Source organism: Populus nigra, chromosome 18, assembly GCF_951802175.1.
Source record: "Populus nigra chromosome 18, ddPopNigr1.1, whole genome shotgun sequence".
NCBI classification, from domain to species: domain Eukaryota; kingdom Viridiplantae; phylum Streptophyta; class Magnoliopsida; order Malpighiales; family Salicaceae; genus Populus; species Populus nigra.
In genome coordinates this window covers 9,153,001-9,172,032 of record NC_084869.1, presented here as the reverse complement: position 1 = coordinate 9,172,032, position 19,032 = coordinate 9,153,001, and the positions used below count along the sequence as shown (strand labels likewise).

At 29.7% G+C, this 19,032-nt stretch overlaps 1 protein-coding gene across 1 annotated transcript; it reads right to left on the bottom strand.

Annotated features, from left to right (window-relative positions):
• Window positions 1–1,047: 1,047 nt before the first annotated feature.
• On the bottom strand, window positions 1,048–3,376 carry LOC133678104 (polygalacturonase 1 beta-like protein 3). Its single transcript, XM_062100302.1, has 2 exons — window positions 3,142–3,376; window positions 1,048–3,043 (listed from the first exon to the last, which is right to left on the bottom strand). Exons 1-2 carry the CDS (start codon window positions 3,211–3,213, stop codon window positions 1,202–1,204), a joined length of 1,914 nt encoding a protein of 637 aa, XP_061956286.1. The 5' UTR covers window positions 3,214–3,376; the 3' UTR covers window positions 1,048–1,201.
• Window positions 3,377–19,032: the final 15,656 nt, after the last annotated feature.

Here is a 19,032-nt window from a genome sequence, read left to right as displayed (position 1 = left end):
AAAAAAAAAACGCGTTGATTTTCTTTGATGAAATATTTATATTTATCAAATTTTACAAAATGAAATTTTTTAATATGTTAGCATAAAAATATATGAACATCATATATCAGCAACCATTTTGTTCACAACTATAAAAACCGTAGCTAACAGTTAAAAGTCGCAACAAAATCTTCAGCTTTCCCACGCATTCCCCAAGTGGGGTCCGTCCATTCACTTTGCTAGCTAGCAAAAAAAACATTCAATCTACTGTGCTACCATCAAAGTCCATGATCGAAGCCAGCACTTTGACGGACCGTATCTTGGGTTTCACTCTAAAATATGGCATGCTGTTGCTTTAGACTGCGCAATCAGTTGCCTGTAACACGCGCACTTTAATTTTTAAGTGATTCGTCGGCGGTACTGTGAAGACAATTTTTGTTTGAAAATATATTTAAATAATGTTAAAAAAAAATCTCAAGAATTTTAGAAACACACAGACAAGCTCTGAGTCTTTGAATAGGGGGGTTGGATGTGACTATTGAATGGATTGAAGCTCGAGGGACTGCTTGCTGGTTATGGTGAATGCTAGAAGCCACAGGCACGGACAAGACCAAACCCAGCAAAGATTTTGTTCCTTCAAAAGAAGAACCTACCTTCGCAATGGAACATCGGATTTCTTTCTTGGCTTTTGTGTCTCTACTTGTATTTTTGTTTCTTCAGCTTTATGGCAAAACAAACCTCGAGTGAATACGGCAAGCTAATTTTCTTTTGTTATCATTAAAAAAGAAGCAAAAGACTTCGCTTTCAGAGTTCTTATAATTAAAAAAGAAGCAAAAACTGAATATGATTGATCTTGTTATAATCCTAGCTTGTTGACTGATTGGATTTGAAAGGTTTCTTAAGTGGTAATGGGCAGGGTGATTAGCGATTAATCAGTCTGGCTGTTAGGAATATGATTTCTCCGTTGGGAAAAACAAGATTAATTAATGATTGATCTTGTGCATAAATCCACAGCAAGAGAATATAAGCTGAGATTTGATCTCATGTTGGAAAGCTAGCCAAGATTCATGTAGCAAATGATTTCTTTCTTGCAAATAGAGAAGCCATCAATGGTAAAACACAAAAGTAAATTCCAACTTCGTTTCCTGTAACAATTTTCAGAGACGAAGAAAGTCACGAATCAAATCAAGCACCGTTTCAAAATAAATTATGCAACCGCTAGCTACCCTCTGTCCGCAATGGTCCAAGTCATGTCGTTCTCAAAGATCCAGTGGCAAACCTCAATTTTCCCAGGGCTGGACCCTAGGGCAACAAAGGCTCCATGTTCTGGACCCCAAGCTGATGTGTCAACATGACAAATGGCAACACCGACGTTGATCTTTTCTTTGCTCTCAACATCAACAATGTCCGCCTCATAAACCCTAACTCTAGGTACCGAATGACAGTAATACAGTAAATACGGGTACAAGCTTTGGTGACAGGACACTGATTTGGTCACTTGTCCGCCGTTGATCCCTTCAACCGATCCGATCATCACTCTTTTCTTTGACCCATTAACATTCTTGGTGGTCCTGACCGTCACGTTGTGGCCCAAGACCGAGACTGCAAAGTCGATCATGTCCTCGACAGAACCAACGCATCGCTTGGTCTCACCGTGGCTTGGTGCCCTCTCGCACTCAGCCAGTGCGTTGATAAGCACGCGCGTCATGGTTGAGTTAGCTGACGCATGAAAGAGGTCCTTGAGCTTGGCCAGATTTGTGGTTGAGAATGGTAATTTTGAAACAATTGACCTGGGTAAAAATGACCTCTCTGGCATTTTGTCCCTAATGTCGGGCATTACCATAACATTCCCCTGCTTCAGCATGGATTCCCTGAAAAACTTCCCTGGTTCCACCCATCTCTTTTTTACAGAAACGCCATTTTCACTCGGCATACTACTTGTGTTACTGTAACCAGCAAATGTAACACCCTTATCTTTATAAACCACGAATGATCGATCAAGGCTATAGCTTTTGAACCCAATGGTGGTCATACCCTTTGAACCTTTGCCATAATCTATGAATGAATCATTTCCAGGGTTAAATGATTTTCCATAATTTGCGAAGCTCACTTTCCCTGAATTTGAATCCTTGGCATAAGATTGAAATGAATCCTGACCAACATTGGCTCCGTTCCTGTAGCTTGAGAAGCGATCAATAGCAGAGTTTGCACCACTTCCATAACTCTTGAAGTTGTTATGTGGGTTGTTACCTGAGTTTCCATAACTAGTGAAAGAGTCATTTGCTGCATTACCTAACTCACCATAGCCAGTAAATTTAGATTCAATACCGTTTGAATCTCGACTATAGGATACGAACTCAGATGGAACCCCATTTCCTTTCTTGCCATAGCTATTGAATCCTTGAGCACCTACATTCGTTTCATCACTGTAGCTTGAAAAGGAGAGCTTATGGTCATTTCCATCTGAGGCATAAGTAGTGAATCGAAGACCAGGCACATTGACTCGGTTATCATAGTTCTTGAACGTGCCAGAACCACCAGTGGCAGCAGAGCCATAGTTGCCAAATGTTGCATTGGCGACATTTCCATCGTCACCATAGTTTGTGAATGTCTCACTATGGCCTGTAGATTCACGGCTGTATCTTAGGAAAGAGTCGGCGACCGTGTTCAACCCGTTGGAGTAGTTCTTAAATGAGTCGACCCCGCTGAGTCTTGATCCACCATAGTTCGCAAAGCGCTTGTTGGAGTAAAGTGCAAAGTTGGAATCTTGGTCATGATTGCGTAAACTTTGTTTTGTGTCAAAGAAGCAAAATAAGTTGGCTAAAGAGCAGAATGAGTCAAGGTGCAAGGAAAGAGAGTTTTGAGTGGCAAGTTTAGTGAGGATCGCTGAGTCTATGGCACTGAGTGGAGAAGCTTTGGAGAGGAGAAACAGTGGTTTAGGTAGGCTGTTCGATATATGTTTGTTCCAATAACGGATCAAAGATGCTCTTGGGGAAAATGGATTAAGTGGGGTTGATAAGTTTTGTTTATGTGGGCTACCTGTAGTTGTAGCGGCGAAAGAAACCTGCATTTTTAAATCAAGAAACAATAATGCGTTAAAATATGTAATTGTACATGCATTAATTATAAAGAGAAGAGAACGAAGAGAGGAGATTAATATACCTTGCAAGATGGGAATGATAAGAAGAGAATTACGAAGAGAACACTCATGCCAGCCATGACTTCTCTGCCCATTTCGTTAACTGTGTGTGTCTCTCTTGGCGGCTCCTTATGCAGTAGATATCTAAGGAAATAAGTGTTATTTAAGAGGGAAAAAAGGCACTTCTATGTGTGTGTGTTGTATAGTAGAGCTAGATGCTTTCTTCTCAGCCAAGTTATGCTTTAAAAAGGAGGGCGTGTATGTTCTTCACTTAAGTAGCAAACCTGTGTGGCCAACGGGCCTGTTCTACTCATTGCTGTAATAATTGAAAAGGGAACATGCTTCGCAAGCACTGAAAGAAAGAGTAGTAAATGATAATCCTCTAAGTTTGATAATTTGTACGCATGATCATATTAGTGTTATGCATTAAGATTCTTTCGATTACTTGAATTATTATAATACTACAAAGAATACAATTTATTACTATCCATAGACTCTGTTTGATACTCTGAAGAACTAATTTGTAAAATAAAGAAACAGAGCCGCTCAAGTGCTAACCCAACCCGACAACCATAAAAATTTGTGTGAAGATAAGGAAGGCATGCTCTTGCATGCCTTGATCCAATATATATATATATGCATGCTTGCTGGCTGGTAACTGGTGGAGAAGGTGGGATCCTATCTCAGTGGATGACAACGTGAAGATTGAGGAAAACAAGGATCAAAGCCGGGGCAGTTGCATGTGGTTCCAAAAAAACAACACCAATTTCGAAATGTAAATCAAGTTCTGAATTAGTTTCAGAGAGCACTCAAGAGTCACGACAAAAGCTTTGGCTAATTCGATTCCAATTGAAGAAACCTTTGTGCTCGAAGATTTAACAAGCTAGATTAAGGAAGAAATTTACTACCTCAAGATCAAGGGGAGAGTCTAAAAGATTTCCCTCTTGGCTTCATCACCAAAAGATACTCGTGATATATACTTCGTATTTATCAAAAGTAAATTTTCTATACTTCTTACAAACCAAAACTTATTTTTTTGAAAATTTATTAGGTGATGAATAATTGATACATGTTTCATTTGATCTTACGACACTACCAGAAAATCGATAAATACAAATGAAAATACTGAGGGAATATTTTAGTCGATAAATTGCTAACGAAAATATTCCCTCAGTATTTACTGAGGGAATTACAGTGGGAAAAAAATAATTAAAACAAAGAAAAAAAACGATGATGTGCTATTTTTACCAATTAAATTACCGACGGAATTTATTCCTTCTGTAAAATCCATCGGTAAATTCATTGGTAAACTGTGAACACTGTTCATTATGTCAATTACAAAGGGAATCACCAATGGCAAATTCCGTCGGTATTTTTCAGAGAGCTCTGAAACTGTTCACTTCTCATTTGCACTGTTAATTATTGTTCTTTACAGAAAAAATCACCGACGGATTGAAAAGTCGTCAGTGTTATTTGGCGGTTTTCTGAAAAATTTCGATTAATTTAAAATTTAAAATTAAATATTATAGACGGAATCACCGATAGATTGAAAAGTTGTCGGTGATATTTGGCGGTTTCTAAAATTTTTTTATTAAATTAAATATTACAGATGAAATCACCGACGGAATGATTGAAAATATTAATATTTAATTATCCATTGATAAAATCATCGGTAAAACACCCTAATAAAAAGCCTAGGATCCTTAATTTCATAATAGACAGGGCTCCTTATTTTCTTCTTCTTCTTCCCCATATGTAAAAAACATCAATATCCATTTCTTTATCTTCTCTTCTCTTCCATGCTCAGAGGTATATATTTTTCTCCTTTCTTCTTTTTTCTTCTCAGTTTTTTTTAATTAATATACTTTATGAATTTGGTTTTTTTTTTATTTTTCTCTTTTTAGCTTCACTTGTAACCACATTAAGGTAAGATTTTTCTTTTTTCTTCTTTTTTTACTATATTTGTTTTTTAATTTTATTTTTACTTGTTTTTGTTCTTAATAATTATATGACTATTGTTGTAGGATTTTTTTCATATGATTTTTTTTCTTTTTCCCCCAAGCGTTTTGAGTATTATAAAGTGTTGATTTATATTAATTTAATTATTTTATAGTTTTTAAAATGGATTTTTTAAAAATATTTTTAAATAATTACCGGTGGAATTACATACGGTATTTTTCCGAGGGAAATACCGACGGAATGAAGCGGGTAATTTTTTTTTGCGCATCTTTTCTGTCGGTAAATCCATCGGTAATAATATTTTTTTATTACCGACGGATAAAAACTTATCGACGAAAGATTTACTGACGGAGCGTTTCCGTTGGTGATTTCGTTAGTAAATTAATTACCAACGGAATGATAGTACAAATACCAATGAAAAATTCCGTTGGTAAATCTAAAGATTGTGATAGTGTCATGCTTTAATTATAAAACTTGTATGATTTTTATTAGAGTGGATTGATTATGTCACATTTACCATGATATTAAGATTGATATATCTTTAATATTTATCAAATATCTGATTAATGAATTTAATATTTGAATAATAAATCTAGAGTAAATATAAAGCTCTTAAGATAGCAATGTTTTGCAAAGAAAATTATAAAGTTATTATAATTATAGAATTTTTATTGCATCAAAACAATTTTCCTAAATATTTCTAATTAATGCTTTATTAAAACTAGATATTAATTAGAGTCGTTGAGACTGATACATATTATATTATTTTTTTTATGAAAAAAAAATAGTTGTTCTCATAAACCTGGTATGAAGGATATCTAGAACTAGTATATAGGTGTTTGTCATATGACATGCACACTGAACTAGCCTACACGAGAACTCCATATGAAAAGATCACATTTGTATATGAAAAGGTCCACATAATGGTTATGTAAGTAATCCTTAGACTTGAGATCACTAAATTATCTTATATAAGGAATGTTATACTTTAATCTTACTACAAGTTGTTCTAATTAAGGATAACAAACAGAAAAATATTAGGTATAACATGAACTATATGAAAGTATTTGAATGATTAAAAAATGATTCATCACCTTAAGTGAATTAGAAGGAAAAAAAATATTGTATATGTTCTTAAATAGTATTAATTGTAGATCCTTTGCAAAAGGTGAAATGAGATTTAAAAAGAGTTTAAAATCTTATTGAAAGAATAATGATAATGGTGTTAAGAACAAATATAATATGACAGAGTAGATATATTTTATGCTATAATATCTAAATCAAAACATTGTTAATGAAGGAATAATAATTACACTGAAAAACTAGTCAATAAAATGTTAAGTCAAATCATTTATAACTTTCCTAATATTTAGCAGATCTTAACATGTTGATAAACATTATACTTGATCTTCAAATATAAATTAATCAATTGTTAAATTGATAATAAATTGATTTGTTTAACTTATTTGATCCTATTTTATTTAGGATTATAATTTATATTTGAGTTAACTTAGTAGGGAATCTAATGAGTCATACGTATAAGAACCATTAGTCATAAATTAAATTAGGATTATTAATCAAGTGTAACTTGATAGTAAATAAGTTTTAGAAATTAGGGACTAAAATGTAATTAATATAAGAGGTTACAATTCTAGACTTGAAAAAAAATTGATATTTTTGTCATTTATAGAATTTTCAAGTTTTTCTATAAATAAAATGTTATGTCTTTTATTTTCAATATAGTATACACACAACAAAGAGAGAGAGAGAGAGAGAACTATGTGAGTTATAGAACACCTGAAAAACAGAAAAGAAAAGAGTTAGAACTCATAAGCATAATAATCATTCTCTCCTAAAAGCATTTAGGAGATTTCTCAATAATGGTTCATGTGTATTACCGTTAGAGGCCAAATACTTGGACGACTTGTGGTTTATGATAAGACAGCCTTAAAACAATTATTCAAAGTTAAAAAGAATATTTGATATTGGATAATCTTTGGTAAAACCCTAAACAATAATAGATTGTCTAACAAGATCTTAAGACTCCTAAAAACATAACCTACATTAAATTTACTTTACAATTGTTTAATTAATTTTTCTAATTAGATTAGGATTGAATTAAATTTTTTAATTAAAAACATTGTTGATTTTGCATTATCCTAGTTTGATTAGAATTTAATTAAATAATCTTTAGAAAACTAATTTTTTTCTAAAATATTAAGAGTTTTTGAAGTTGAAAACGTTTATTTAATTGATCCTATAATAGTTTAGGATGTTAATAAGAATTTTAATATGATTAATTTTCTTATTAAATTTTGAAAAATATTTTTTTAAAGAAAATATGTATTAAATAAAATTTATTGAGTTTAAAAAATTATGAAATTGAATTTGATTTAATATTTCTAAGTGTTAGAAATATTATTTTAAAAATTGCACAGAAAGCCAATAATTACAATTGAAGCATGCAATATATTTATTTTTACATATTAATATGTTATTATGCATGATGGATGATTATAAGCATTTAAAGACCAATATGATTGTGTGTTTTTTATGGTTGAATTATTGAAATATTAAATAAGACTTGTGTGTCCTCTCTTTTCTCTATTTTTCTTTTGAGTTGTAAAATTCTTTGCTCATCTAATTCCCTTCAAATGTAACTCAAGATTTCTTTTTCAATTATGTAAATGTTATGTAATTTAAAAATATAAGAATTTAGATAGGAAAAATTATTTTGTAATCCAAGATAAAGAAAAAATGACAGAAAAAGACTACAATCATAGTGCTTGCAAAGGACTTGTAAATATTTACAATTACCACCTAGGTTTTTGACCACCTAACTTCCTTTGTTGGATCGAGAAAATTAGTTTAGATATGTTCATAATAGCATGCTAGAGGTGTATGATTATATATAATTATTATGTATGATATATCATTAATGCCATAAAACGCGACCTATTAAGTACATGTTGATAACATAATTTGTTGTCTTTCTATTTTATATGGATAAAATTAGAGTTCTATTTGGTTACCATTAATTGAATATGTTTAATGCTATAAAATTGAGTCCTACTTGTGGATGAACTACTTATGATCATATAAGATTAGAGGTGGTAGTTAATCGAAACATATATGATATGTTTAGACAACAACTTGTCACCTAACTTAACTAGGAGTCATATAAAAATGTAATTAATAAGCTATGTTATCTATCTAATTTATTTTATTTTTATTTATTGAGTTGCTTAAAGTCATATAAATGAAATAGAATCCTAGCCCATTAGGAAATCTAAGTGAGATTTTTCAAATTAATAGCAATGGCTATTAATTTTCAACAAAATAATGGGAGATCAAATTATGATTAAAAACTTTATCTAAACTTTGTTATAAATATTTATGCATGAAACCAATACTCATTATCCTTACATGAATAGGTTGATAGATTATTATGAGTAACAATAAATATATCCTTACGTGGCATACTTGATACTAATAAATTGATTGAACCAAACTTCTTATATTATTATCAAATATGAGACTTGTTCTTAAATAGAAAAGAAGGTTATTTATTCTTGAAAATCTAATTCCACCAATCCTTGATGGGGACGCTGATGATGAAGTTAGGACTGAATATCAATGTCGTATTTATGACCAAGAGCAGAGTATATTTATGATGATAGCTAGCATATCACTTGAACTTCAAACACAACATGAGATATGAATGTCCATTTAATAATTATGTATCTCAAAGAGTTATTGGACGCACTAAGAGGTTTAAGACCTCTAAATAATTGTTCTGCTGCAAGATGATAGAGGGTTCCTTTAATAGCCCGGCTCAACCTGCCATATATTGTCTGTTTTGGGCCTTACCGCCCTCACGGTTTTGTTCCTGGTGACGTGAGCTCACTTTTGAGCCTGACACCCCAAAACACGTACAACAAGTCAGCGACCAGCTTCCGATGTGGGATATCACAGTTCCTTAGTGAACAACCATGTGTTGAGGATGATTGGCTATTTTAAGAAACTAAAGGAATTTCAAGACATGAATCTTATGATACATGTTTGTTTGGAGGAATTTCAAGACATGAATGCTCCATCAAGTGTGAAAATATATCGTCTTATGTATTTGAAGTGTTTAGTGTTGGATATCTAATTTACATTATTATATCCCTCAAGTATCACCAGATGCCCAATGAAATGTAACTCATAATCCATAGTGTATCTCAAGTATTTGTGTGCCTTATTTATCACTTTAAAATGATCTAAACTTAGATTTTTAGTAAATCTATTTATTTTTCTAACTAACTATGTTATATAGTCTAATTCAATTCATAACATACATCTTCTAATAATTAAGAATATTCTAATTGTAGTGTTTCTTTACATTTGTGTTTTGATAGTATTGTTATCACCTTTTAAAAAATTATTAATATTTTTCTCAATATAATAGGATTGAGACAATATATAACCATAAGATGTTATCGTAATATTTATTCTTAGTATGACATCTATAAAATCCAAGTCTTTTATATCAGACTTATTAGTTAATATTTTTTTAGTAGACTTAATCATATATTCATTTTTGTCTAAGATTAACATATCATCCATATAGAGACATACAATGCTATTTGTTTCTTATATAAATATATTTATCAACCTTGTTGATTTTAAACTCTTTGACAATATAATCTTGTTAAACTTTTCATGCTATTATTTAGAATCTTGAGTCAAATCATATGATGACTTGATAAATTTACAAATTTTATTTTCATTTCCTTTAACAATAAACCATTGAATTGTACCACGTAGACCATTTAAAAAAGTTGTTTTTAAATCCAATTGATGAATTTCTAACTTGTTAATTGCATGATGACTATTAACGTCTATATAAAAATTATTTTTCATATAGGTTAGTATGTATCAAAATAGTCCACACCTAGTTGTTTAAAACCGTTGACTAGTCTTGCTTTATACTTGTGAATGGTTCTCTTAGCTTTTATCTTCCTCTTATGTCCCATTTATTTCATGAAAAATAGTTTTTTAAAAATCATTTTCCAAACTTTCTTGTGTTTGTTTATCATTACGAAAGTTAGTTAATGGAAAATATTTTTTGTTAAAAAAAATTAACTTAGTTTCCAGGAAAATATTTTCTTTTTATCTTGGGCAGAAAACACTTTCTATAAGTTACAAAAAAATCATAAATATCTTGTTATTTGTTGATTATATCAAATTGATCCTCAATCTTTTGATTGTTATATATTTTATTTTGAAACTTTTTTTTTCAATTTTATCCTTTAAAATTTGATTTTTTATATCAACTTTGGTCCCTTTTTTTTATTGTTATTTGCTTTTCTCTTATTCTTTTCTTAATTGAAATTTTTAATCTATAAGATTTTATTCCCATTCTTTTAATTTTATTTATTTTATTTGAAATAATTTATGAAATTAGATTTTTTTTTTAATTTTATCCTCCTTCAACTTTTTTATCTGTTAGATTTGGTCTTTATTCTTTTAATAAACTTGAAAAAAAATTAAAACATTAATAAGTTATTTTCCATGACATAGTTAAACACTAGAAAGTATTTTCGAACTCATTTTTCATGACACCACTAAACATTGAAAAATAATTCATTTTCCTAAAAACCACTTTCTAAAAAAAAATTATATTTTCCAGCAAACAAAAGAATCCTTAAAGATCTACTTATAGAATAATGGTTTGCTTTTGGGTGAAAGATCAATTAGTTCTCATGTATAATTTTGCATGATGGACTCAATCTCATTATTGACTACTTGCTTCTAATGGGATTACCATAGCAATTTAGCATTATTGATGGAACTATTCATATTATAGAGTATATTATCCAACCCTTTCAAGATCTAATTCTTCCACACTAAATCATTATGCTTTATTTTGTCAATATATACCCCTACAGTAAGATCAAACTCTTTATCTGATAGCTTTGGCACATCTTTTATAAAGAATTTTACCAAGTTTAAGATGATGGGAAAGAAGAGCAACTTTTATGGTAACTTTTTTAACTTTACACCATTGAACTTCTAAGGTTTCACACCATACACCACATAAGATGATGATGGGATTCTCCCTACAGAAGTAGCGCTTGCCAAATCAGCATTCTCTTTAGTGATGTTCATTATTCTCTACACAATAACAAAAGAAATTAATCATTTTGTTCAATAATCCATAAAAAATTATATTATATAAAATTATTCAGTTAACAAAGATCGAAAGAGTAATTATATAAATTTATAAATAAATTATACCAGAGATAAGTATAAAATATAAAAATATGTATAAAAAAAACTTATAGAATTTGATATCATAATAAAATAGGAAAGAAAGTAATTATCACAGGTTGTATCTTTTGTCTTTAAAATTGAATTCCCAATCAATTGATAGGAATAATCTTAGTTCAAGTAACCTCCCAAGATTTTCTACAACACCTTGAAATGATGCATTTTCAATCAAAGCCTGCAAATTAAAAAGCTTTCTCAAACTTTCTCTCTATAAAAAAAAAAAGGAAGATCAAAAGAAAACATTGGAAAAATATAGAGCAAATAATTTATTTATCTAAAAATAGAAGCCCTCTCCACTATTTATAAAAGAGGCTAGGGTTACATAGATTTGCCAAATTAATTCCAATAAATCAAAATTAATTCCTAACAATTAAATTTTTCAATTTCAAAATTACAAACATAATTTATTTTTGAAAAGCAAAATTATCTAGTAAGTAATTAAAAAGTAAATGATGAGATTAGATATTAACCTTGATGGATAATTAGTTTTAGACATATCAATGTCTCGTGTTATAAAATTTATGTTCGAGAATATTTTTTAACAAAATCTTAATCTCAAATACAAGTGAACCTCACTTTTTTTTTCTATAAATGTTTTCATTAACCATATAATAAGTAGTGTATGTATTAATATGTACCACAACATTCAGCTAGAGTGTCTAATATTCAAGTAAGCCATGTGTAGATCCTGTAGTAATATGGATTTATTAGTTACTATTAAACTGAAATAAATAGGTAAAACACTGAAGTATTTTTATTATAGCGCACATTGTTCACACATGCATACACGCATTTCATTATTCATGACTATTTATAACCAATTTCTTTCATTTAGTCTCTAATTTTGCTTTTACACTTTAGTGATTAAACTTTTTTTCTCTATAATTTTTTCCATAAAAGTTATATTAGCATGATTTTATGAGTTAGAATTTGTTTTGATTTACGTTATCTAGCGCATACAAAGTGTTAGGAATATAACAACATTAAATTAAAGATCAATATTACAAACTAGAATTTTAGGTTATAGTTAAAAATTGAAATAAGAACCAAAATTAACACAAAAAACATAGCCATTTTTCATATTTGTTGTTCATAAGGCATGAAAAACTTCAATTTGGTCTTGAAGCTTTCATTTATAAATATTTGATCCCTATTGTTTTAGGATTTTATATTTTGATCCTACTTTATTTATTTATTTTATGTTTTAGTCCTTGAATTTGAGAGAGGAAAGAGAAAGGATTCAACCAACCATATTACTATTATGAAAAAGTTGATCTTGATGTCAATCTATTCGTCTAAGAGTTGGGAGTTCAATTGAGATGGCTTTTCCTTTCAAACATCAAAAAAATACACCAAAGCCCCTAAATTTTTTTATATTCAGTTTGATTTTTTTATTTTTAATCTGACTATATGGTGTTTTATGGTTAGAAAGTGGTTTGATGAGTTTCTAGCATATTTATAGGTTGTTTATAGATGAAAACAAGTTGAAGTTTTGGTTTTGAGATCTCAAAACTCAAATCTTTATTTTCCAATCACCTTTGATGACTAGAAAATATGCTAGTGAATGACACATCGTCCGTCTAAGTAGATGATATGTCATCTGTTCTATTTTAAAACTACTTGAGTGGACAATGTGTCATCCGCTTTTTTTTTTTAAAAAAAATTATCAAAGCTAGGGGCATAAACCTGACCTTCCAATCCTACGTTCACTTAGTCTTTTTTTTTAGGCCAGGCACACGAGTTGACCTTCTAGCTCCAACAATGCCTAACCTTTTTTTTTAATTTTAATTTTTTAAAAATTTAATTTATTGTTAATATCCTCTCTCTTATTTTCTTAAATTGCCTACTTTAATATAATTTTTTAATTGGTAATTGATCTTTGAATTGTTTTTATAATTTCATAATGCCTCAAAGAGATCACTATAATTTATCTTTTAAATTGTTTTCTATTAAATCTTAAATAGATAAGTTGTATTTGCATGATTTATGTATAAAAATAAAAACTATATTTATTTAGTCATAGATTTAACTTTCAAAATATATAAAAGACAAAATATGAACAAGGTAATATATTATATATACTTAACCAAGGTAAAATATTTACATATCCATTTATCTTTTGCATATTTATAGGTTGATCGAATCTTATTTAATTTTTAATTAGTACTTACCACACTTGTTATGATTTATCAATTTATTTATTTTTAAATTTATTTTTTAAAATATAAATATTATTTTTCAATTATTCAATAAATAAATTTCATGATATTGGTAAAAGAATCTATAACGTCAGCGTTTTCTTTTCTTGACTCGGAAATTAACAGGTAAATTTTAGTGCTACGAAGGAAAAGGAAGGTGGCTAGTAGAACCAGAAACAGACAGATAAAAACACGGCGCGGCGGCTCAATTAGTAAGTTGAATACTTGGAGCAGGCGAAATAAGCAATGCTTGTTCACGTTTACACTTTGACCACGCTCGCCGGAACAACTCTTGTCGTCTCACCGACCACAAGCCACCATGCTGCAGCCTTGATAATGTTCTTTTTCATATTTGGAGTGTGTTTGTTTTTCAGCTAACTTTTATAATTATAATTTTAAAGGAAATATTATTAGGTATGGTTAGTTGGATTTAGATACATGTTGGGTAAAAATTATGATTGAGGTTTCTATACAAGAAAAAAACATGTATAAAATATTTGGTAGTTGTATAATTGTGGTTGCTTTTCAAAGTGATTTTTACTCGGAAATGCATTAAAATAATGTATTTTTATTTTTTAAAAATTATTTTTAATATCAACACATCAAAATGATCTAAAACACCAAAAATAAAAATTAATTTGAAGGAAAAAAATAAAAAATTATTAAATTTTTTCAAAAACGTTTTTGAAACGCAAAAATAAACAGTGTTTTAGAAAATTCAGTTAAAAAAACATGTAAAAATTGCTTTATAAAAAATACATTTCAAACTCAATTTTTTAATGGTCTCACAGTATAAAATGTAATTTTTACAGTTATCAAAGATCTTATTAATTTTTTTCATCACAAACATAAAAGCAGATATAAAACACACCCAAGTTAGTGACCCTACTAGCTATTTCGTTTTCTTATTTTTATTTTTATTTTTCGTAAGTGTTTTCTTCCGTTGTCTCCGTGATTATATAAAAAGAAAAAATAATGCTTTTAGATTAATAAAAAAAAAGATTTTAAGGTCAATTTTGCGGCAAACAAGAGCAATTAAAGCCAGTGAAGAATAGTGAACCATCTAGCCACATGGAGCAATTCCGTTGGTCACTGCAGTAACGTGCCTTATGGGACACGTGACAGGATTGGTGGTTTTTTCTTTTTATTATTTTCGTTTTACATATTCTGACCGCTTTGCATGCTTGAAACGTGGTTACAGTGGTCCATCGTCTGAAGTCTTGGGCATGCAAGGTCATGTGTCCCAATATTTTTGAGACGGCAGTCTTGTACCCTATAGAGGAGTGTACATTTCGTTGAGCATTCAGGGTGCCAAATATGTAGTCAGATTAATTTAAATTACTGTTTTACCATAAAATTTGGATTCCGGTTATTTTGAGTTTTAGATTTTAAGAGGTATTTAGAATTGTGATATTAATTATTTTTTTTAATCTTATTCTCGAAAGCTCTTATCGATTGCCTCGAATAGGTGGCTTCTCCTAGTGGGGTTAAAATGTGATGATTTAGGCTCTCTTTCCCCCCCTTTTTCTCAGTGATTTAAAAGCAAAGTACCCCCCAGAGTAGACAGAAATGTCTTCATTGCATCTCATCGGCTAGCTTGCAACTGGAATAGGATCACGCCCGCTTGAAAATGAGATCCAGGACATATGCAATTGGATGAACATCGCACGACTCATAGCTAATAAGACGCATGTTCCGGAACTACACTATAACTAGGCAGTTTTGTGTGTATATGTGTGGGGATGTAGATATAGATATAAGGTTGGAACCATACTATAAATAGGTTGTTTTGTGTGTGTGGATATATAGATATAAATATAAGGTTGGAACCACACTATACAAATAGGTTGTTTTGTGTGTGTGGATATAGATATAAACAAGGGTTCCAACGAATTCCCATACAATTAATCTATCATGCAAGAACCATCCATCACCAACAATGCTAGGAACATGTCAATACCATCAGCAAGACATATCCTCACAACCACCTTGGTTTCGTAACCTGGAAGGCTAGGTGAATCAATGGCTTCGAAGGTCAAAGCAACCTGTAACAAAGTAAAAAGGGAAACAAATCAGTATCTCCAAGTAAGAAACAAATAAACAACCAAAACCAAACAAAAAAAAGTATGGAAAGATAAAACACGAAAGAGTTTGTAGATGCAAAAAACCTACACAGAGAATTGAAAAACCCATCAACATGAACAAATGAAAATAAAAAAGCAGACAAAAATCAAAACTCATCTCTTAAAAACTTTGCGAACCGCAAACAAAAGAAGTAGATCCATGGAAAAAAAACAACTTATAATAATAAAAAAAGAGAAGAAAGAAATGCAAAAATTGTAGGTGAAAAATTATGGTGTTTATCCATATGTGTTTCTAGACTTGAAAAGAAGAGAAAAAATCTTTGCTTGTAAGTTCACGCTACAAAGTAGGTTGTTTTGTGTGTCGATATAGATATAGATATAGATATAAATATAAATATATGGTCGGAACCACACTACAAATAGGTTGTTTTGTGTGTGTGGATATAGATATAAATATAAAGTCAAAACCACACTACAAATAAGCTTTTTTGTGTGTGTCGATATAGATATAGATATAAATATAAGGTCGGAACCACACTACAAATAGGTTGTTTTGTGTGTGTGGATATAGATATAAATATAATGTCAAAACCATACTACAAATAGGCTTTTTTGTGTGTGTTGATATAGATATAGATATAGATATAAATATAAATATAAGGTCAGAATCACACTACAAATAGACTGGTCATATTCTGGATGTCTTTAGAAGTATAGTAATGATTATTTTTCAAAGTGTTTTTCACTTGAAAATGCATTAAAATAATATTTTTTATTTAAAAAATTATTTTTGATATCAACGTATTAAAACGATAAAAAAACATAAAAAAATTAATTTTAAACAATATTTTTTAAAATTTTGTCCAACCTCTAATTAGAATGCAATACCAAAAAGGGGTCTGTTTCATAATGGAAAATCGAGTTCTTTCAATTTTGATGTTAAAATATGTAGTTTAAATGAAAAAAATAGTTTTAATAAAAGAGAAATGAAAAACATGAACTTTACTCAAGATTTGAATTATCATAATTAAAGAAAGAAATGTTTTTTAAAAAAAAAAACAAGAAAGAAATGCTAATACTAATTGTCATACTCAAGATTTGAATTATCATACTAATTTTCGATGTGTCTTATGTTTAAATCCGTTGATCGAATATGTAACAGTGTTCAAATTCAACGAGCAGGACCACACAACCAGTGGACCATGGGCAGCAGCAGAGCCACATGAGGACAAAAAGGGGCAAATGCCCCCTTAATTTTTTTTAAAATATTTTTTATATTAGGATATTAATATAATAATTTTGGTGAGGGTTTAATATAGGTAAAGAAAAGTGAAAAGTTATATATATATCCAGCTCATTTACCCAAATTGTTTCTTATAAATAAAGAGTCATATTTTCTTTCGAGCCTCGGTTGCCTGCCTCTTTCTCTTATATAAATTTCTCTTCAAGTCCAGAGAAGTAAGTAATTTCTTTTGCTTTACATTTTAGGTAAATTTCTTTCATCTTTTCAATTTATTTTATTGTTTAATTTTAGTTTTATTCTTTTATAATTAGTTATTAAAAATATTAGGGTTTATGATAATTTAGGGGTTTTGATATGAATGTGTTCAAAATAAATGTTTGAATTTACTAATTTAATCAATTAAGTGTTTCTTTTCTTATTATAAATGAATAAATTAATGTTCATACAAAACCACTATTCTTGACATATCTTGTACTGACAGAGTAATTATTGAAATTATTTAACTGAGGTCTCTTAATTCACTATAATCATGGATTAATTATTTAATTGAGGTCTCTTAATTTACAATGTACATATATTGATTGTCATTTTATATCACAAATTTGTTTGTAATTAATTGTTAATGAGATGTTTGGAATTAGGAGAGGGCATGAGTTTAAATCTCATAAGTTATATTTTTTCTATCTCAGTATTTTCTCTTATTTGAAACTAGAGTATAGTATTAAAACTTGTTTCACATATTTGACTTAGAGAGTTTATACAATTTTTTTGTGTGTGTCTAGAAATAATTTAAATGTATAGAAGTGATTAAGTATAATCAACATACTTATTATATGCATATAGATATGAATTGAAATGAGTTTTGATGAATTGATGTGTATTTTGCTATGAATTTTATATGGAAGATTTAGAATTATTGTGTAACTCAACTGACTTTTGTTTAACAGCGAATTATTATGTAGTTGTGTTAATTATTATGTAGACATTAATGATAATTAAAAAAATCAGTAGGTTCATCAATTAAATTAATATGTCACTAGACAAGTATTTCAAGCGTAAATCCTTTGAGGATGAAGAATCATTCAAAACTTCAAGTTATATAACTCAATTAAGTTCAAAGAAAAATCATATTAAAAAGTTATATAATATTTGTGAGTAATTTTCCCCCTCATCTAAGAAACTTTGGCTCCGTCATTGACCACGAGACAGTTTCTATGAATCAACAGCTCTAAAAACCGAAACATAGGTGGGGGCCTAACCTATTTTTCTTCTTCTTTTCTTTCTCTGAATTACAAGTGTGAATAAAGTATCCAGAAATCTAACTTTGGCCAATGGGAAGCAACAAGGATGTTGCTCAATAACCATCACCAAGTAGCTTTAATTGTCATTAATTGACAACTACATTGCAATGGGAACACCAACGTGTTCCTTATACGTTTAAAGAACTTGAAAAACTTTTCTTTCTTTCTTTTTTCAATTCAATCAATTTTTCCCCTATTTCCCTCCATTAATTTTCCTTTTATTTTATCTTTTTATTTATATTCCTACAAGGTTTATTCTTAATTTTATTCTTCAATTTTTTTTATTACAAAAAACAAGGTTATTTTTGAACTAACCAAGTTAATTAGGTCATGTCAGACCAATTTCTGCATTATTTAATTTTAAAATTGGACTAACTAAGAAGTCGAATAAGGAGGTTTCAAGGTTTATTGTTGGGCCGAGTTTAATAATAATACTAAATAGTTCTCTACTACCTTGATATTTTATGTTACAGTAAATATTTTTTATTCGAACTACAATATAGTTTGGCCCTATAAACTAGTTGTCTATAATAAATACTTTTGTTTCTGTTTTTGACCTAGACCATGTTTCTAAACCTAGACTAAAAATTACTTCTCTTAGTAGTATTTAGAATTTACCTCTTATAATCTCACCTAAGGTTTTAACCTCGATGGCTATTTGCAACAGGAAAATTTATAACCAAGTATAACGGGTAAACTTTAAAACCTTATAACTTGACTTCTTAACTAACTCGAGTTTAAAATTAAACTGTGTAGAAGTTGTCTCGATATGACCTAGTCGACTTGGTAGATTCCAAGATCACTCGGATGACTT

Coding starts and splice junctions, on each gene's coding strand:
- LOC133678104 (XM_062100302.1), bottom strand. CDS start 3,213: ATGGGCAGAGAAGTCATGGCTGGCATGAGTGTTCTCTTCGTAATTCTC. Junction 3,044..3,141: donor TATCATTCCCATCTTGCAAG/GTATATTAATCT, acceptor TTAAAAATGCAG/GTTTCTTTCGCCGCTACAAC.